This window comes from Oncorhynchus mykiss, chromosome 12 (assembly GCF_013265735.2).
Source record: "Oncorhynchus mykiss isolate Arlee chromosome 12, USDA_OmykA_1.1, whole genome shotgun sequence".
Lineage (NCBI taxonomy): Eukaryota > Metazoa > Chordata > Actinopteri > Salmoniformes > Salmonidae > Oncorhynchus > Oncorhynchus mykiss.
This window is the reverse complement of record NC_048576.1, coordinates 10,069,180-10,090,353: the sequence shown is the minus strand read 5'-3', so window position 1 is coordinate 10,090,353 and position 21,174 is coordinate 10,069,180. Positions and strand designations below refer to the sequence as shown.

Sequence of the window (21,174 nt, the reverse complement as noted above, 5' to 3'; positions counted from 1 at the left end):
GAACAAATTCTTATTTACAAAGACGCCTAAATTGTATCATGGTATCTGTATCCTACCATGATCAAAATACTGGACTCAGTATTGATCCAAATTACTTTGAGTAATGCATGTCTTTAATAATGTCTGCAGTCTTCTTGTCAATACAGCCCTCCCAAGTTTTCCCGTCAGTCTCTCTCTGGAAGGGAGGGGTGTGCCTTCAGCCATTAGTCAGAAATGGGAGACAGAGGGATAGGCTACTTCATTACACATGTAGAGAAATGTGTAAAGAAAAATAGTGAAACTTCTGCAAGAAGAACTTGGGGGTGAAGGAATAACGTTGCAGACTCGTATTATTACTAAATGAAGAGGATTTATCATCACCACTTGAAGAAATGTACAACTATGAAATTATATAAAAGAAGCTTGGATGAAGTCGAGTAACTGTCGCGCGCCGCTGGAAAGGATCTCTGAAATCGGCTCTAGACTAGAGCATCTTACGGCGAGTCTTTACTATTTACATATATAGCTGTACGGGATTCTAATTCGTTTCAATAGTCTATATTAAAAACTATGATTAAACATATATTTTGTTGGCTGTAGTCGCCGGTATAAACTATAGATAATCTTAAAATCACATTGTATTTGTATCTTTATTTGAAATGTAACATAATTCTGTGATATTACATTAATTAGATTAATTGTATTTTTTCTGGTTGTAAGTTATTTTGTGGTTAAACACATTAAGAACAAAGGGTGTGCTTGTCGAGACCCTTTGAATTGACACTAAGATTTAAATTACAGTATACTTCAATCATAGACGAAATCAAATGTTTTTCTAGAGCAGCAACTCTGGATAATTAACGTCTCAATTCCGGATAGATGCTACCCAGATGCATTCATTAATTTTCGATCAAGAGAGAGGGATCAAAAAAAAACTAAAGTGTTAATAATCAACTTTAGAAAAAAATCTAGCTGGTCCATCACTTTCAACTCAGCTGTAAAAGGTGGGATATTCGTCGATCTCACTCTAAACAGGACTTTTAATACGCCTCTTTACTGATCTCTGCTGGACATTCGTGGAATAACATCTTGACAACCAGAGACGATGAACAAGCAGATATATATCCACTATAACTACACAGGGAAGCTGGAAAACCGTCAGAATGGAAAAATCACAGGTGGTGGCGTCACCTTGGATGCTAAAACCATCGTGTTCCTCATCATCTGTTGCTTCATAATCCTGGAGAACCTGATTGTTCTTGTAGCAATATGGAAAAACCATAAGTTCCACAACCGCATGTACTTCTTCATAGCCAACCTGGCGTTGTGTGACCTTCTGGCTGGGGTGGCTTATATCGTCAACCTCCTCATGTCAGGGGAGAAGACCCTTCACCTGTCCCCAGTGTTGTGGTTTGTAAGGGAAGGGAGCATGTTTGTAGCTCTGGGGGCTTCCACATTCAGTCTCCTGGCTATAGCTATAGAGAGACATCTGACCATGATTAAAATGAGGCCCTACGACGCCAATAAGAATTACAGGGTGTTCTTGCTCATAGGGACCTGCTGGCTCATAGCGATATCCCTGGGAGCATTGCCCATCCTGGGGTGGAACTGCTTGGACAACCTCCCTGACTGCTCCACAGTCCTACCGCTCTATACCAAGAAGTACGTGGCCTTCTGCATCATCATCTTCATGGCCTTGCTGCTGGCCATGTCCGTCCTGTACATACGCATCTACATGTTGGTGAGGACCAGGTATGCATTGATGCTATCTTATGGTGATCGATCGATCGATCGGGTCCGGTCCGGTCCTGCCTGCCTGTCTGCCTGTCTGTCTGTCTGCCTGCCTGTCTGCCTGCCTGCCTGTCTGTCTGTCTGTCTGTCTACAGTGGCCTGCGAAAGTACTCACCCCCCTGGTATTTTTCCTATTTTGTTGCCTTACAACCTGGAATTAAAATCGATTTTTTTGGGGGGGGTGGGTTTGAATCATTTGATTTACACAACATGCCTACCACTTTGAAGTTGCAAAATCTTTTTTATTGTGAAACGTACAAGACATAAGACAATAAACAGAACTTGAGCATGCATAACTATTCACCTCCCAAAAGTCAATACTTTGTAGAGCCACCCTTTGCAGCAATTACAGCTGCAAGTCTCTTGGGGTAATAAGTCTCTATAAGCTTGGTAGATCTAGCCACTGGGATTTTGCTCATTCTTCAAGGCCAAACTGCTCCAGCTCCTTCAAGTTGGATGGGTTCCGCTGGTGTACAGCAATCTTTAAGTCATACCACAGATTCTCAATTGGATTGAGGTCTGGGCTTTGACTAGACCATTCCAAGACATGTAAATGTTTCCCCTTAAACCACTTGAGTGTTGCTTTAGCAGTATACTTAGGGTCATTGTCCCACTGGAAGGTGAACCTCCATCCCAGTCTCAAATATCTGGAAGACTGAAACAGGTTTCCCGCAAGAATTTCCCTGTATTTAGCGCCATCCATCATTCCTTCAATTCTGACCAGTTTACCAGTCCCTGCCAATGAGAAACATCCCCACAGCATGATGCTGTCACCACCATGCTTGGGATTTTGTTCTCTGGTGATGAGAGCGTTTTCCTTGATGGCCAAAAAGCTCAATTTTAGTCTCATCTGACCAGAGTACCTTCTTCTATATGTTTGGGGAGACTCCCACATGCCTTTTGGCGAACAACAAACATGTTTGCTCATTTTTTTTCTGGCCACTCTTCTGTAAAGCCCAGCTCTGTGGAGTGTACAGCTTAAAGTGGTCCTATGGACAGATACTCCAATCTCCGCTGTGGAGCTTTGCAGCTCCTTCAAGGTTATCTTTGGTCTCTTTGTTGCCTCTCTGATTAATGCCCTCCTTGCCTGGTCCGTGAGTTTTGTTGGGCGGCCCTCTCTTGGCAGGTTTATTGTGGTGCCATATTCTTTCCATTTTTTTTATAATGGATTTAATGGCGCTCCGTGGGATGTTCAAAGTTTCAGATTTTTTTATAACCAAACCCGTTATCTGTACTTCTCCACAACTTTGTCCCTGACCTGTTTGGGGAACTCCTTGGTCTTCATGGTGCTGCTTGCTTGGTGGTGCCCCTTGCTTAGTGGTGTTACAAATTCAGAACAGGTGTATATATACTGAGATCATGTGACACTTAAATTGCACACAGGTGGACTTTATTTAAGTAATTATGTGACTTATGAAGGTAATTGGCTGCACCAGATCTTATTTAGGGGCTTCATAGCAAAGGGGGTGAATACATCTGTACACACCACTTTTCAGTTGGTTTTTTTCCCCAATTTTTTGAAACAAGTCATTTTTTTCATTTCACTTCACCAATTTGGACTATTTTGTGTATGTCCATTACATGAAATCCAAATAGAAATCTATTTAAATTACAGGTTGTATTGCAACAAAATAGGAAAAATGACAAGGGGATGAATACTTTTGCAAGGCACTATACATGTTGGTGAGGACCAGGTGTGTATTGATGCTATCTATATGTTGGTGAGGACCAGGTGAGTATTGATGCTATCTACATGTTGGTGAGGACCAGGTGTGTATTGATGCTATCTACATGTTGGTGAGGACCAGGTGTGTATTGATGCTATCTATATGTTGGTGAGGACCAGGTGTGTATTGATGCTCTCTATATGTTGGTGAGGACCAGGTGTGTATTGATGCTATCTATATGTTGGTGAGGACCAGGTGTGTATTGATGCTATCTATATGTTGGTGAGGACCAGGTGTGTATTGATGCTATCTATATGTTGGTGAGGACCAGGTGTGTATTGATGCTATCTATATGTTGGTGAGGACCAGGTGTGTATTGATGCTATCTATATGTTGGTGAGGACCAGGTGTGTATTGATGCTATCTATATGTTGGTGAGGACCAGGTGTGTATTGATGCTATCTATATGTTGGTGAGGACCAGGTGTGTATTGATGCTATCTATATGGTGGTGTGGACCAGGTGTGTATTGATGCTATCTACATGTTGGTGAGGACCAGGTGTGTATTGATGCTATCTATATGTTGGTGAGGACCAGGTGTGTATTGATGCTATCTATATGTTGGTGTGGACCAGGTGTGTATTGATGCTATCTACATGTTGGTGAGGACCAGGTGTGTATTGATGCTATCTACATGTTGGTGAGGACCAGGTGTGTATTGATGCTATCTATATGTTGGTGAGGACCAGGTGTGTATTGATGCTATCTATATGTTGGTGAGGACCAGGTGTGTATTGATGCTATCTATATGTTGGTGAGGACCAGGTGTGTATTGATGCTATCTATATGTTGGTGAGGACCAGGTGTGTATTGATGCTATCTATATGGTGGTGTGGACCAGGTGTGTATTGATGCTATCTACATGTTGGTGAGGACCAGGTGTGTATTGATGCTATCTATATGTTGGTGAGGACCAGGTGTGTATTGATGCTATCTATATGTTGGTGTGGACCAGGTGTGTATTGATGCTATCTACATGTTGGTGAGGACCAGGTGTGTATTGATGCTATCTATATGTTGGTGAGGACCAGGTGTGTATTGATGCTATCTACATGTTGGTGAGGACCAGGTGTGTATTGATGCTATCTATATGTTGGTGAGGACCAGGTGTGTATTGGTGCTCTCTATATGTTGGTGAGGACCAGGTGAGTATTGATGCTATCTACATGTTGGTGAGGACCAGGTGTGTATTGATGCTATCTATATGTTGGTGAGGACCAGGTGTGTATTGGTGCTCTCTATATGTTGGTGAGGACCAGGTGTGTATTGATGCTATCTACATGTTGGTGAGGACCAGGTGTGTATTGATGCTATCTATATGTTGGTGTGGACCAGGTGTGTATTGATGCTATCTATATGTTGGTGAGGACCAGGTGTGTATTGATGCTATCTACATGTTGGTGAGGACCAGGTGTGTATTGATGCTATCTATATGTTGGTGAGGACCAGGTGTGTATTGATGCTATCTACATGTTGGTGAGGACCAGGTGTGTATTGATGCTATCTATATGTTGGTGAGGACCAGGTGTGTATTGATGCTATCTACATGTTGGTGAGGACCAGGTGTGTATTGATGCTATCTATATGTTGGTGAGGACCAGGTGTGTATTGATGCTATCTATATGTTGGTGAGGACCAGGTGTGTATTGATGCTCTCTATATATTTTTGTATTCTGTCTTGGATGAATGGGTGGCCGGTGTCTATGTGGTTTTATTTATCACTCTGTCGTTCTATCTATCCAGCAGTCGGAAGGTGACCAAACATTCCAACTCAGAGCACTCCATGACCCTCCTCCGTACTGTCATCATCGTGGTCGGCGTCTTCATTGCATGCTGGATGCCCGTCTTCGTCCTCCTCCTCATCGATGTGGCCTGCGAGCACCGCTGCTGTCCCATTCTCTACAAGGCCGACTACTTCATAGCCCTGGCCGTGCTCAACTCTGCCATGAACCCTGTTATCTACACCTTGGCCAGCAGGGAGATGAGGAGAGCCTTCTTTAGCTTGGTCTGTGGCTGTCTGATGAAGGGGAATGTCTCCAGCAGTGGTGAGCCCAATAAGCCCAATAACCTGGAGCACAGCAGGAGCACAGCAGGAGCACAGCAGGAGCACAGCCATAATAATCCTAACAACCACAGCAGGAGCACAGCAGGAGCACAGCAGGAGCACAGCCATAATAATCCTAACAACCACAGCAGGAGCGCAGCAGGAGCACAGCAGGAGCACAGCCCATAATAATCCTAACAACCACAGCAGGAGCACAGCAGGAGCACAGCAGGAGCACAGCCATAATAATCCTAACAACCACAGCAGGAGCGCAGCAGGAGCACAGCAGGAGCACAGCCCATAATAATCCTAACAACCACAGCAGGAGCGCAGCAGGAGCACAGCAGGAGCACAGCAGGAGCACAGCCCATAATAATCCTAACAACCACAGCAGGAGCGCAGCAGGAGCACAGCAGGAGCACAGCCCATAATAATCCTAACAACCACAGCGGGAGCACAGCAGGAGCACAGCCCATAATAATCCTAACAACCACAGCAGGGCAGATGAGCAGCAGAAGGACATGGACAGTAGTCTGAATATTATAGTGGCACAGACCTTGATAAAGAGTCCAACATCATTGTGCGCCAATGTGGCCAATGGGTTAAGGTTTTCTGCTGGGCCCTGAACCTCCATATCTGAATCCTTCTGAGTGAACACAAGAGACTATGAAGTGTGGCAACGCGAGACATTGTAGCCCTATGCTGTGCATAGGATGGAGAGACATTGAAGGCCTATAATGTAACTATACTGAAAAAATATATAAACGCAACATGTATAGTGTTGGCCCCATGTTTCATGAGCTGAAATAAGAGGCCCAAAATTTTCCATGTGCACAAAAAGCTTATTTCTCTTAAATTTTGCACACCAATGTGTTTACATCCCTGTTAGTGAACATTTATCCTTTGCCAAGATAATCCATCCACCTAACAGGTGTGGCATATCAAGAAGCTGATTAAACAGCATGATCATTACACAGGTGCACCTTGTGCTGGGGACACTAAAAGGCCACTCTAAAATGTGCAGTTTTGTCACACAACACAATGCCACAGATGTCTCAACTTTTGAGGGTAGTGTGCAATTGGCATGCTGACTGCAGGAATGTCCACCAGAGTTGTTACCAGACAGTTTAATGTTAATTTCTCTACCATAAGCCGCCTCCAACGTCGTCATAGAGAATATGGCAGTATGTATGATGCGTTTCTATTTTTGTTCAGTATATTTAGCCAAATTACTTCATAACCACAAACAAGCACTTGGCTCTCCCTCTCTGTGAGGGTAGAGGGTCCAGAAACTGTCCAGACCAGATACAGACTGTGCCATCGAGATATAGGGCTAGATTAAATTTGGCACCTTTTAAAGGTGAAGTTTTCTGCATTCACAGAGACTGCATCATAGACTGCCACTATACTGTAGGCCCTGTAAAGCACGCATGGTGGGCTGGGATGGTAAACAGATGGCTATTTTACATGAATTGTAAATGTAACTCTTGAAAAAAGCTATTTATTATTTTTTAGTTTGTCCTACTTTGACATATGTGTACAGCTTTTCTAAATACTGTTACTCTACATTATAAACTGTGTGGTTCGAGCTCTGAATGCTGATTGGTCCGACAGCCGTGGTATATCAGACCGTATACCACGGGTATGACAAAACATTTATTTTTACTGCTCTAATTAAGTTGGTAACCAGTTTATAATAGCAATAAGGCACCTTGGGGGTTTGTGGTATATGGTCAATATACCACGGCTAAGGGCTGTATCCAGGCACTCGTCGTGCCTAAGAACAGCCCTTAGCTGTGGTATATTGACCATATACCACACCCCCTCGGGCCTTATTGCTTAATTATACAATGGTAGCATGCTATTTGTTTTATTGTGTAAAACGATTGTATTTAACCAGATGATTTGCTCAACATTATGCTACTACCTGTACTGTAGCATCATTTAACTGTTAATATGTCTCTGAGCTCATGGAAGCTTCCTTGTAGCAGTGCTAAACCCGGTTGAAGTGAAGCTTCCCTGTAGCAGTGCTAAACCAGGTTGAAGTGAAGCTCCCTTGTAGCAGTGCTAAACCCGGTTGAAGTGAAGCTTCCCTGTAGCAGTGCTAAACCCGGGTGAAGTGAAGCTTCCCTGTAGCAGTGCTAAACCAGGTTGAAGTGAAGCTTCCTTGTAGCAGTGCTAAACCCGGTTGAAGTGAAGCTTTCCTGTAGCAGTGCTAAACCAGGTTGAAGTGAAGCTTCCTTGTAGCAGTGCTAAACCCGGTTGAAGTGAAGCTTCCCTGTAGCAGTGCTAAACCCGGTTGAAGTGAAGCTTCCTTGTAGCAGTGCTAAACCAGGTTGAAGTGAAGCTTCCCTGTAGCAGTGCTAAACCCGGTTGAAGTGAAGCTTCCTTGTAGCAGTGCTAAACCCGGTTGAAGTGAAGCTTCTTTGTAGCAGTGCTAAACCCGGTTGAAGTGTTGACTGGAGGTTGCAGGGCACCACCCTCTGCTGCTATGTACTAAAGCAGTGGTCAAAAAGGGAAAGGAAACCGCTCAGAGTTTTTATTTACATGACTTAAAAAATGTAAGCCTATGCAACATCAACCAATTAAAAACAGTACTGTAGTAATGAGGTTTGTGCAGTAAGCTATAGGCCCAATACACTATCACTGTATATTGGCTAGGCTTGAATTGCCCTGCCAATGTTGTTTTTCAACAGGAGACTCTAAAATTATATTTCAACATTTTAGGTATATGATCAGACTGGTAATAGCTAATTTGATGTGTTACTTGAGAGGCACAGCTGAGTGACATAATAATTATATATACTTTTTTTACTGTACTGATGTCCTGCATCTGATGGTCAGTCTGAGGGGAGGGAGGGAGCAGCCGTGAGGCTGGCTCTCACCTAACACACCATCCCTCTGCTAAGATAAGGGGACGTAGACATAGACATTTCTGCCTCATGCACCAGTTCATGTTGTTACTCCCATGACCAGAGAAAGTGAAATATTCCTTGATATTGAAAAAGACACAAGCTGCTAAAAATAACAACTCAAGCTTATTAAAACCCTTTGCTACTCATTCATTACAGCTGCAGTGCTGGTTGTAGGGTGAGTGGAAGTAGTACTATACATTACAGCTGCAGTGCTGGTTGTAGGGTGAGTGGAAGTAGTACTATACATTACAGCTGCAGTGCTGGTTGTAGGGTGAGTGGAAGTAGTACTATACATTACAGCTGCAGTGCTGGTTGTAGGGTGAGTGGAAGTAGTACTATACATTACAGCTGTAGTGCTGGTTGTAGGGTGAGTGGAAGTAGTACTATACATTACAGCTGCAGTGCTGGTTGTAGGGTGAGTGGAAGTAGTACTATACATTACAGCTGCAGTGCTGGTTGTAGGGTGAGTGGAAGTAGTACTATACATTACAGCTGCAGTGCTGGTTGTAGGGTGAGTGGAAGTAGTACTATACATTACAGCTGCAGTGCTGGTTGTAGGGTGAGTGGAAGTAGTACTATACATTACAGCTGCAGTGCTGGTTGTAGGGTGAGTGGAAGTAGTACTATACATTACAGCTGCAGTGCTGGTTGTAGGGTGAGTGGAAGTAGTACTATACATTACAGCTGCAGTGCTGGTTGTAGGGTGAGTGGAAGTAGGGAGAAAGCGCATTTTATGCTTTATAAAAGTGTTGAACAAAGTGTTGCCGTTGCTGAATAACGACTTCAACATGAACTTAGTTAGTAAAAACAGCAGCTCTTTGCTGTGTTCAGCGAGTCTCTCGAGTCATGGTTTTAAGTGTTTTGAAATCTCACAGTATCAACTTAGCGCGTTCGAGGCTTCTTTTTACAGCCTATGGCTCGAGGAAACTGCAGACACGGTAAGCTGAGCTATCTGATTGGCCAGCGGTAGGCCTATAGGGGCACTTGATTTGGTCTCTGGGCCTGCTGGGTACGTGGAGTTCCACCTTCAGACACATGAAACGGTTCAAGATTGAAACACTTTTCCTTTCCGGCGCTAGGGCTGCGGAATCATGTGCACCTACCACCAACAGCGCTAAACAAACAAATGAAATAAGGATGAAGACTTTATCATTGTTTTTAACAGAAATGTTTGGTGATCGACTATGAATGCCTTGGAGATCGACCACTGAACTAAAGAGACTTTCAGTTCATCTCTTCAGCTGACAAATATAAACATAAACTTCTCAAATAAGACAAATACAGTACATTTTACACATTGAGTGGTTCAGTTGGAATGCAATTAATCGGAATGTATGTATGTAGAAAACAGCATTTGATATAAAACAATCAATTGATGTTATCCCTGATGTTATCCCTGATGTTATCACTACATACGTTTGCTGTGCATTGAGGCACATATACAGCTGCTTAAAGGGAGTCAGTGGAACTGCATGGAGAAGAGTATGACTGTTCATCAAACAAAAAAAAAGGACATTCACGGTTTTATTGCCAACAGTCATACAGAATGATGATAACTCATACAACCAAAGACTAAATCTGTAAACATTGTTTGGACTCATTTCTTTGTTTTTATTTTTTTTTTACTTGTTCCAAAATGTGTTTTTGTGGTCCTTCTGACAAAAAGACTCATCATATTCAGAATTTGGAAACTAGAGAGAGAGAGAGAGAGAGAGAGAAAAATGTTGAATCTCAAGCAGCAACACTCAAGCAGTACTGCGAAACACAACTCTTAGAATGCGTCCCAAATGGCACCCTATTCTCTATAGTGCACTACTTTTAACCAGGGCCCCCTGGTCAAAAGTAGTGCTTTATATAAGGATTAGGGTGCCAATGGGACGCACGCTAATGAACGGCAGGGCATGCCCATGAAGAAGTTCCAGCTATTGCACTTTGAAGAAGAAAAACACCATTGGTACAAAGAAAAGGCACATTTTCATCAACAGAAATCTGAAAAAGCCATGTTCTAGTGTGACTCCCTACTGTATACATGGGGATGTTGAGTTGACTCACAGTTCTTTGTTGAGCTAACGTAACATTATTTATGCCAAGCTAAGTACTGTAATGGTGTAAGATCGTTTGATTATTTGTTTAAACGTTTGAATAGCATGCGTGGACCTCCAGGATTTGTCCCTAGGAGTTCTGGGGAATCTATTCTTCAGTTATGGTCCTTTCCAAAAAAGTCACTGTACAGATCTGCCAAACCAAATGTATTACCATTCTCTTTTGTCTGTTCATAAACTGCCACAAAAGCAGTGGGCTGTCTGGAAATGTAAACAATCTAGACTAAAATGACATGAAGCTGCTTCAGGCTAGACAGCAACTGTATCATATCTTGATGGGGAGGTTATCATATCATAACATTGCCTTGATCCCCTTTAAAAATCAGAGTAAGACTTATTTAAAAGACAGTTGTTGGAGTAGATTCACGTACACTTCCTCTTGCTGCAAAATACAGGTATCCTACAGTATCGTAAATAACTGTCTTCTTGTCAAACAAATGAACTGGAAACACAGGTTCTGTTTTGGTTCAATCCTAAATACACATCGTTATCTAACAGTGAAATGCATCAGTGTCCCGTTTGTGTCACAGGTTTTTGTTAATGGTCATAATATTTAGTTTCTGTACTTATGCATGAACGTGAGGCTAAAACATATTTTCAGCTTCTCCTCCAAATGGCTGTTTTACCTATGCAATTACTGTAAAAAAAAAAAAAAAGTTCTAAATATGAATTTGTAAATGATTTAATGTATAGATTTCAAGTGGTTGAATTTAAATACAACTCCAATATTCATTATTTTAATTTTATTACAATGTAATTTCAATAGTTATAACAAATATGTAACATATGCTATATAACATGATAAATATAATTGAACTATTCCTAGTTATGTAAATTCAGTCTAAATGCATAGGTAAAAGGCCAATTTAAATGTTCCATCAGTCAGTTCTTCTGACCATTCTGTGATGTCAATAGACCTATCGAAATCCATACATTGAGAAATGAGAATGAATTTATAGTCAATATTGTTACACAAGAGAAAGTGATGTCATATCCTTATTATCTAATTAAGAGTGCGCTAGGTGAAATCGAGAGGATTTTTCTAAACCTCCCCGTCGGTATAGTGATTTAGGTTAAAACACGTTGGTGAATTGTTCTCAATACAATTAACACAGATCATCTTTTAAACTTCTGATTGTGCTATACATTTGTGATAATAATTTTGTCAAATAATACACTTTTAAAAATCCACTATAGAGCCATAAACACTAGAAATGATGTGAAGAATATTCATTTGCATGATCGAAGCTCCAAACTAGTTGACTTACTACACACCCAGTTTAAAGAAGGATCCAGAAACCAATTATGAAATAATATTTTGAAAAGCAATAAATAGTTTTTTTTCTTATTTTTTTCTCTTTTTTTTACAGTGTTAGCATTACACAAGTAACTCCCAAGGGGGTTCAAGGTCTATGAACAATGTCCACAGGAACAGTTAGATTTGTCAAGTCATGCGACTGCAGTGACACAAGAAGAGTACTTCATTATTAAAAAAAATGTCAGTGGGTCAATCTCAATAGTGATAACTTGATTCCTCATGCCCCTCCCTCCTTGTTTCCTTCTCAAAGCACATTGGAGCAGAAGATGTGAGGGTCCTCCCCTCGGATCTATATAACCTCATGAAACCAGACTGACCGCTGAGCTTACATTTTGTGAAGTGAAACAGAATGTGACATTGTCACATTTTTAAATTGACATTTGAGTCATTTAGCAGACGGTCTTATCCAGAGAGACTTACAGTTAGATCAGTCTGGTTTCATAAGGCTAATGGAAGGTTTTGGGGGCAAGGAGAGAGGATGCAAGGAATCAAGGGAGTACAACTGAGATTCACCCTGTATCTTTAAAGCCATGTTGACAGCACTATGAGGGGCCAAAGGTTGCGACCCCTGACCCCAACACACTGTGACTACTGTAAAGCAAAACACATTCACGTCTTTAGTTCTTATAAAGCAGATTCATTTTTAGCCTGGTCACAGACCCATGTGTGCTGTCTTACCAACTCCTATGGGCTATGGTCATTGTCCCACCCTCAGGTGTTGGCAAGACATCACAAACAGGTCTGGGACCAGGATAGATGAATTAGTAACCCCAAGGGAAGATGTCGTCGCGCTATAGCTGCGATAAAGGACAAATAATCCTAAAATAGTTTCAATATAAACAACAGCATTTTCAAATAGTTGTTCTCCTCTATGTAAATCCTACTTACCAATGACTGTGTAAATCTGGTTGTGCTTGATAGACAAAACTCAAATTCAGGGTTTTATTCGAAAATACTATTTTCTTTCCCCTCTGATGTCGATTTGCGCTTCGTCATCTAAACTACTAACAGTTGTTTTTCTTTGTCTTTAGAACACCAAATCAACATGTCCCAAATGCACCTATATGTCTTCTCAAAAATATAGCATTTCAATCATCACCAGAAAATAATAACAGTTCTATAAATATTTTTTATATCAGCAAACCTTCTTCTTTCTCATCCTCCTTTTTTTGTGGCCCGGGAGTTTGCTCAGCCACAGACCAAGACACTGTCATCATCGTTAAGTCACCTTTTTTTTCAACAATAATATATTCTCTATTTTCATCTTCAAGTTTCAGGTTTTCAGGAGGGATTGGAGGTTTAAGTTTCAGAACTCCATCTCCCAGCAGGTTTAGTGAGTGGATCGTCACTATTTCCTGTTGCCCACAGGCTGCTTCAGACAAAGTTCACTTCCTGCTGACACTATGGGCAAGCTGTTGTCACGGTGATGGCCTATCAGGTGACTGATGCTGTCAAATATGTGATCTTTTGTCCGCACCTTTTCAAAAGATACAAAGATGTAAAAAAAAATAAAAAAAGTTTAAAAGTGAGTGACATGGGAGATATTAATATTATTATTATTATTACAGGTAAACATATTTCTCTCTCTAGCATACTGTATCTCTCTCTCTAGCATACTATCTCTCTCTCTCTAGCATACTGTCTCTCTCTCTCTAGCATACTGTCTCCCTCTCTCTAGCATACTGTCTCTCTCTCTCTCTCTCTCTAGCATACTGTCTCTCTCTCTCTCTCTCTCTAGCATACTGTCTCTCTTTCTCTCTCTCTAGCATACTGTCTCTCTCTCTCTCTCTCTCTCTAGCATACTGTCTCTCTCTCTCTCTCTCTCTAGCATACTGTCTCTCTCTCTCTCTCTCTCTCTAGCATACTGTCTCCCTCTCTCTCTCTCTCTCTAGCATACTGTCTCTCTCTCTCTCTCTCTCTAGCATACTGTCTCTCTCTCTCAATATCTCTAGCATACTGTCTCTCTCTCTCTCTCTCTCTCTCTCTCTCTCTCTCTCTCTCTCTCTCTCTCTCACACACACACACACACACACACACACACACACACACACACACACACACACTAGTTGAATTGACGCTGTTTCCACGTTTCAACAAAATTACATTGAGCCAATGAGGAATAGACGTTGAATTGACCTCTGTGCCCAGTGGGTATTCACTTAATCACTCACCCTTTCTCTTATTCGCCTTTTCACACTAGTGTAACTCTCTCCCCCCTGCTTCTCCCTCCCTGCTCACCGTGCCCTCAGGATTCACCAGCAGTAGGTGTTTGGCCAGTCCATTGTGCATGCCCGTCAGAACGTACGACCCAGGGTTGGTGGTGCTCTTCCTAACCAGGAAGTCTCCGTCAACTACCAGTAGTTTCTCTGCGTCTCGTCGGCTCATCTCGCCGTGGTACCAGGCCTGGCCTTCCAGCTCCTCCTGGGCCTTGAAGGCAGCAGAGCGCACCAACAAGGGGCTGGAGTTATCCACAGATCCAGCCTTGTGAAGGGCAGGGACCGCTGACTGGGTCAGGATGGCATCCTCAAAAGGCTCTGTGGTGGTGGGATAAAGAATGTATGTAATCAGGGAACACAATATGGTGAAAATAGGCCTATGCAGGTACAAAGGGGAGGATGGACAATGTAAGTTGTGTAATGTATGTTACACCATTGCATCGTTGAATACTAGTTTCTGATTGGCTTGAAAAGCATTCTATAGCATGCATTATTTAAGTGAAGAAGAAGCCAGTGTTTGGTGGATATATTGGCATGGGTGTTGTTAGGCCCGAGACGAAGTTCAAGTAACAGACACATCTCAACATCAACTGTTCAGAGGAGACTGTGTAAATCAGGCCTTCATGGTCCAATTGCTGCAAAGACATCGCTACTAAAGGACACCAACGCGTCGTGGAACCCGCCTCCATTAAGACACACATGGTTCTTCATTCACCTCTACACTATATTCATAAGGAGCAACGTGGTATACATGTCATTTGTTTGACAGATATATCACCTATATCTGAATAACATGCAGTTTACATGTTAACCTCAAGTTGTGGGGAGGTGGTGGGAAGCCACGACAATCATAGTGTCTACAGCACAGGAGGCTGCTGAGGGGAGGACGGCTCATAATTACGACAAGAACAGAGTTAATGGAATGGCATCAAATACATGGAAACCATGGAAACCATGTGTATGTTAACACTCCACTTATTCTGTCCCAGCCATTACCAAAAAAATCACAAAAAAAAAAATATATATATATATATATTTGTCACATACACATGGTTGGCAGATGTTACTGCGAGGGTAGCGAAATGCTTGTGCTTCTAGTTCCGACAATGCAGTAATAACCAACAAGTAATCTAACTAACAATTCCAAAACTACTGTCTTATACACAGTGTAAGGGGATAAAGAATATGTACATAAAGATATATGAATGAGTGATGGTACAGAGCAGCATAGGCAAGATGCAGTAGATGGTATCGAGTACAGTATATACATATGAGATGAGTATGTAAACAAAGTGGCATAGTTAAAGTGGCTAGTGATACATGTATTACATAAGGATGCAGTAGATGATATAGAGTACGGTATATACGTATACATATGAGATGAATAATGTAGGGTATGTAAACATTATATTAGGTAGCATTGTTTAAAGTGGCTAGTGATATATTTTACATCATTTCCAATCAATTCCCATTATTAAAGTGGCTGGAGTTGAGTCAGTGTGTTGGCAGCAGCCACTCAATGTTAGTGGTGGCTGTTTAACAGTCTGATGGCCTTGAGATAGAAGCTGTTTTTTAGCCTCTCTGTCCCAGCTTTGATGCACCTGTACTGACCTCGCCTTCTGGATGATAGCGGGGTGAACAGGCAGTGGCTCGGGTGGTTGTTGTCCTTGATGATCTTTATGGCCTTCCTGTAACATCGGGTGGTGTAGGTGTCCCGGAGGGCAGGTAGTTTGCCCCCGGTGATGCGTTGTGCAGACCTTACTACCCTCTGGAGAGCCTTACGGTTGTGGGCGGAGCAGTTGCCGTACCAGGCGGTGATACAGCCCGACAGGATGCTCTCGATTGTGCATCTGTAGAAGTTTGTGAGTGCTTTTGGTGACAAGCCGAATTTCTTCAGCCTCCTGAGGTTGAAGAGGCGCTGCTGCGCCTTCTTCACGATGCTGTCTGTGTGAGTGGACCAATTCAGTTTGTCTGTGATGTGTATGCCGAGGAACTTAAAACTTACTACCCTCTCCACTACTGTTCCATTGATGTGGATAGGGGGGTGTTCCCTCTGCTGTTTCCTGAAGTCCACAATCATCTCCTTAGTTTTGTTGACGTTGAGTGTGAGGTTATTTTCCTGACACCACACTCCGAGGGCCCTCACCTCCTCCCTGTAGGCCGTCTCGTCGTTGTTGGCAATCAAGCCTACCACTGTTGTGTCGTCCGCAAACTTGATGATTGAGTTGGAGGCGTGCGTGGCCACGCATTCGTGGGTGAACAGGGAGTACAGGAGAGGGCTCAGAACGCACCCTTGTGGGGCCCCAGTATTGAGGATCAGCGGGGTGGAGATGTAGTTGACTACCCTCACCACCTGGGGGCGGCCCGTCAGGAAGTCCAGTACCCAGTTGCACAGGGCGGGGTCGAGACCCAGGGTCTCGAGCTTGATGACGAGCTTGGAGGGTACTATGGTGTTGAATGCCGAGCTGTAGTCGATGAACAGCATTCTCACATAGGTATTCCTCTTGTCCAGATGGGTTAGGGCAGTGTGCAGTGTGGTTGAGATTGCATCGTCTGTGGACCTATTTGGGCGGTAAGCAAATTGGAGTGGGTCTAGGGTGTCAGGTAGGGTGGAGGTGATATAGTCCTTGACTAGTCTCTCAAAGCACTTCATGATGACGGAAGTGAGTGCTACGGGGCGGTAGTCGTTTAGCTCAGTTACCTTAGCTTTCTTGGGAACAGGAACAATGGTGGCCGTCTTGAAGCATGTGGGAACAGCAGACTGGTATAGGGATTGATTGAATATGTCCATAAACACACCGGCCAGCTGGTCTGCGCATGCTCTGAGGGCGCGGCTGGGGATGCCGTCTGGGCCTGCAGCCTTGCGAGGGTTAACACGTTTAAATGTTTTGCTCAAGTCGGCTGCAGTGAAGGAGAGTCCGCATGTTTTCGTTGCAGGCCGTGTCAGTGGCACTATATTGTCCTCAAAGCGGGCAAAAAAGTTATTTAGTCTGCCTGGGAGCAAGACATCCTGGTCCGTGACTGGGCTGGTTTTCTTCTTGTAGTCCGTGATTGACTGTAGACCCTGCCACATACCTCTTGTGTCTGAGCCGTTGAATTGAGATTCTACTTTGTCTCTATACTGACGCTTAGCTTGTTTGATAGCCTTGCGGAGGGAATAGCTGCACTGTTTGTATTCGGTCATGTTACCAGTCACCTTGCCCTGATTAAAAGCAGTGGTTCGCGCTTTCAGTTTCACGCGAATGCTGCCATCAATCCACGGTTTCTGGTTAGGGAATGTTTTAATCGTTGCTATGGGACCGACATCTTCAACGCTTGTTCTAATGAACTCGCACACCGAATCAGCGTATTCGTCAATGTTGTTATCTGACGCAATACGAAACATATCCCAGTCCACGTGATGGAAGCAGTCTTGGAGTGTGGAATCAGATTGGTCGGACCAGCGTTGGACAGACCTCAGCGTGGGAGCTTCTTGTTTTAGTTTCTGTCTGTAGGCAGGGATCAGCAAAATGGAGTTGTGGTCAGCTTTTCCGAAAGGAGGGCGGGGCAGGGCCTTATATGCATCGCGGAAGTTAGAATAACAATGATCCAAGGTTTTTCCAGCCCTGGTTGCGCAATCGATATGTTGATACAATTTAGGGAGTCTTGTTTTCAGATTAGCCTTGTTAAAATCCCCAGCTACAATGAATGCAGCCTCAGGATGTATGGATTCCAGTTTGCAAAGAGTCAAATAAAGTTTGTTCAGAGCCATCGATGTGTCTGCTTGGGGGGGAATATATACGGCTGTGATTATAATCGAAGAGAATTCTCTTGGTAGATAATGCGGTCGACATTTGATTGTGAGGAATTCTAAATCAGGTGAACAGAAGGATTTGAGTTCCTGTATGTTTCTGTGATCACACCACGTCTCGTTAGCCATAAGGCATACGCCCCCGCCCCTCTTCTTACCAGAAAGATGTTTGTTTCTGTCGGCGCGATGCGTGGAGAAACCCGCTGGCTGCACCGCCTCCGATAGTGTCTCTCCAGTGAGCCATGTTTCCGTGAAGCAAAGAACATTACAGTCTCTGATGTCCCTCTGGAATGCTACCCTTGCTCGGATTTCATCAACCTTCTTGTCAAGAGACTAGACTTTGGCGAGAAGAATGCTAGGGAGTGGTGCACGATGTGCCGGTCTCCGGAGTCTGACCAGAAGACCGCCTCGTTTCCCTCTTTTACGGAGTCGTTTTTTTGGGTCGCCGGCTGGGATCCATTCCGTTGTCCTGGTTGAAAGGCAGAACACAGGATCCGCTTCGCGAAAATCATATTCTTGGTTGTACTGATGGTGAGTTGACGCTGATCTTATATTCAGTAGTTCTTCTCGACTGTGTGTAATGAAACCTCAGATGACCTGGGGTACCAATGTAAGAAATAACACGTAAAAAAACAAAAAACTGCATAGTTTCCTAGGAACGCGAAGCGAGGCGGCCATCTCTGTCGGCGCCATGGCAACCCAGATACCAGATACCCAGACACCACGAGCCCATCCTCCCAAATTAAGGTTCCGCAAGCCTCCTGTGGTCTACAGCGATATCTCCCTTTTGTTTTGGACCTGACACAATGTAATTATAGCCCAAAGCAACCCCCTGGAAACAATAGCCAGATCACCTCTATAATTATAATCATGTCTCGTGGTTGGACGAGTGTTATTACTGTTAACAATTAGCGATTAGTGGTAAGGTTATTCTTATACAGGTTCAATAGGAATTATACTAGTGTTATTAGCATAAACATTTTAGCAGTAAGGTTGAAGTATGTTCAGCCGGTCCTAAATCACTCCCTATCCATCCCCCTTGTTCCCTTACACCTCTATGTTAATATGTCTAAGGATAAGTATAAGCAGAGTAGTGGTAAAGCTACAGATCTGTAAACATTGAAGGGCTAGGGCCAAGGGGAGGGGTAGAAATCGTAATAGGACCGGATCATTGGATAGGATTATGCTAGTGTTTACAGCAATTAGCGTTAGGCAGTTAGTTTCTTCTTCTTGTCGATGTTGAATGGGAATATTCTAGTGTAATTAGCGATCCGCGGTTAGTTCCTTCTTCTCATAGATGTTGAATAGGAATATGCTATTAGTTATTAGCATTAGCCATGTCAGCGTTGGGTTAGTTCTTCTTACTCATGTCAGACAGGTCTTTCCTGGGACTGTATTTTGCTACGCCTGCTGCCCCCTCTGCCATGCTGTACAATAATGTGAACATTGCTTACAGGCAAACATATCTATTTCTCTCTCGTTACTGTTAGCAATAAGCAGTTAGAGGTAGATATTCTTACTCATGTCGAACAGGTCTTTCCTTGGACTATCTTTGGCTGCTGTGCCCGCTGCCCCTTCTGCTGCCATGCTGTCCTGTTCAGCCTGCAGGACTGCCAGCACCTGGGCGTCGATCTGCTGGGTGTTCACGTACGTAGGCACATCCCCCGTTTTTGGTACTGTACTCTTCCCCTCGGGCAGACTGTAGATGTCACATGATCCTAGACATCAAAGCAAAAGTTAAAAGCAAGAAAGACTCATTTATATTTTCTGTCATCTGAAAATAAAATAGACAATAAAGAGTCTCTCTCTTCTTACCTGGGGGGGGGGTTATGAGTTAATAGAAACGAGGGTTAATATAAACGAGGGATGCATATCTTTCACCTTCAAGACGATTAGATACGTATCTATGGGCTCTGACACAATACAGGAACGATACGTATCTACTAGATACATGGGCTCAAATACAATACAGGAATGATACATATCTATGGGCTCTGACACAATACAGGAACGATACGTATCTATGGGCTCTGACACAATACAGGAACGATACGTATCTACTAGATACATGGGCTCAAATACAATACAGGAATGATACGTATCTATGGGCTCTGACACAATACAGGAACGATACGTATCTACTAGATACATGGGCTCAAATACAATACAGGAATGATACGTATCTATGGGCTCTGACACAATACAGGAACGATACGTATCTACTAGATACATGGGCTCAAATACAATACAGGAATGATACGTATCTATGGGCTCTGACAAAATACAGGAATGATACGTATCTGAACTCATCAAAAAAAAGAAACGTCCCTTTTCAGGACCCTGTCTTTTAAAAATCCAAATAACTTCACAGATCTTCATTGTAAAGGGTTTAAACACTGTTTCCCCATGCTTGTTCAATGAACCATAAAGAATGAATTAACATGCACCTGTGGAACGGTCGTTAAGACACTAACAGCTTACAGACGGTAGGAAATTAAGGTCACAGTTATGAAAACTTAGGACACTAAAGAGGCCTTTCTACTGACTCTGAAAAACACCAAATGAAAGATGCCCAGGGTCCTGCTCATCTGCGTGAACGTGCCTTAGGCATGCTGCAAGGAGGCATGAGGACTGCAGATGTGGCCAGGGCAATAAATTGCAATGTCCGTAATGTGAGACGCCTAAGACAGAGCTACAGGGAGACAGGACGGCAGCTGATCGTCCTTGCAGTGGCAGACCACATGTAACAACACCTGCACAGGATCGGTACATCCGAACATCACACCTGCGAGACAGGTACAGGATGGCAACAACAACTGCCCGGGTTACACCAGGAACGCACAGTCCCTCAATCATGCTCAGACTGTCCGCAATAGACTGAACTGAAGGCTTGTAGGCCTGTTGTAAGGCAGGTCCTCACCAGACATCACCGGCAACAACGTCGCCTATGGGCACAAACCCACCATCGCTGAACCAGACAGGACTGGCAGACAGGACTAGTCTTCACTGACGAGTCTCGGTTTTGTCTCACATGGGGTGATGGTCAGATTTGTGTTTATCATTGAAGGAATGAGCCTTACACCGAGGCCTGTACTCTGGAGTGGGATCGATTTGGAGGTTGAGGGTCTGTCATGGTCTGGGGCGGTGTGTCACAGCATCATCGGACTGAGCTTGTTGTCATTGCAGGCAATCTCAACGCTGTGCGTTACAGGGAAGACATCCTCCTCCCCCATGTGGTACCCATCCTGCAGGCTCATCCTGACATGACCTTCCAGCATGACAATGCCACCAG

General features: G+C 43.4%; 2 protein-coding genes across 2 annotated transcripts in view; one reads left to right on the top strand and one right to left on the bottom strand.

Moving 5' to 3' along the window:
- Positions 1-221: 221 nt before the first annotated feature.
- LOC110536942 (sphingosine 1-phosphate receptor 3) lies at positions 222-6,422 on the top strand. Its single transcript, XM_036936878.1, has 2 exons — positions 222-1,731; positions 5,241-6,422. The coding sequence occupies exons 1-2, from the start codon at positions 1,085-1,087 to the stop codon at positions 5,728-5,730; spliced, it is 1,137 nt and encodes a 378-aa protein (XP_036792773.1). The 5' UTR covers positions 222-1,084; the 3' UTR covers positions 5,731-6,422.
- Positions 6,423-9,967: 3,545 nt separating this feature from the next.
- Positions 9,968-21,174, bottom strand: part of shc3 (SHC (Src homology 2 domain containing) transforming protein 3) — a 60,143-nt gene continuing 48,936 nt past the window's right edge. The window contains exons 10-12 of the mRNA XM_036936877.1: positions 19,403-19,600; positions 14,115-14,410; positions 9,968-13,353 (exon numbers count right to left, since the gene is read on the bottom strand). Coding sequence (XP_036792772.1) covers positions 13,225-13,353; positions 14,115-14,410; positions 19,403-19,600 — 623 coding nt within the window. The 3' untranslated portion in view covers positions 9,968-13,224. The remainder of the gene's footprint in view (positions 13,354-14,114; positions 14,411-19,402; positions 19,601-21,174) is intronic.

Coding starts and splice junctions, on each gene's coding strand:
- LOC110536942 (XM_036936878.1), top strand. CDS start 1,085: ATGAACAAGCAGATATATATCCACTATAACTACACAGGGAAGCTGGAA. Junction 1,732..5,240: donor TACATGTTGGTGAGGACCAG/GTATGCATTGAT, acceptor CTATCTATCCAG/CAGTCGGAAGGTGACCAAAC.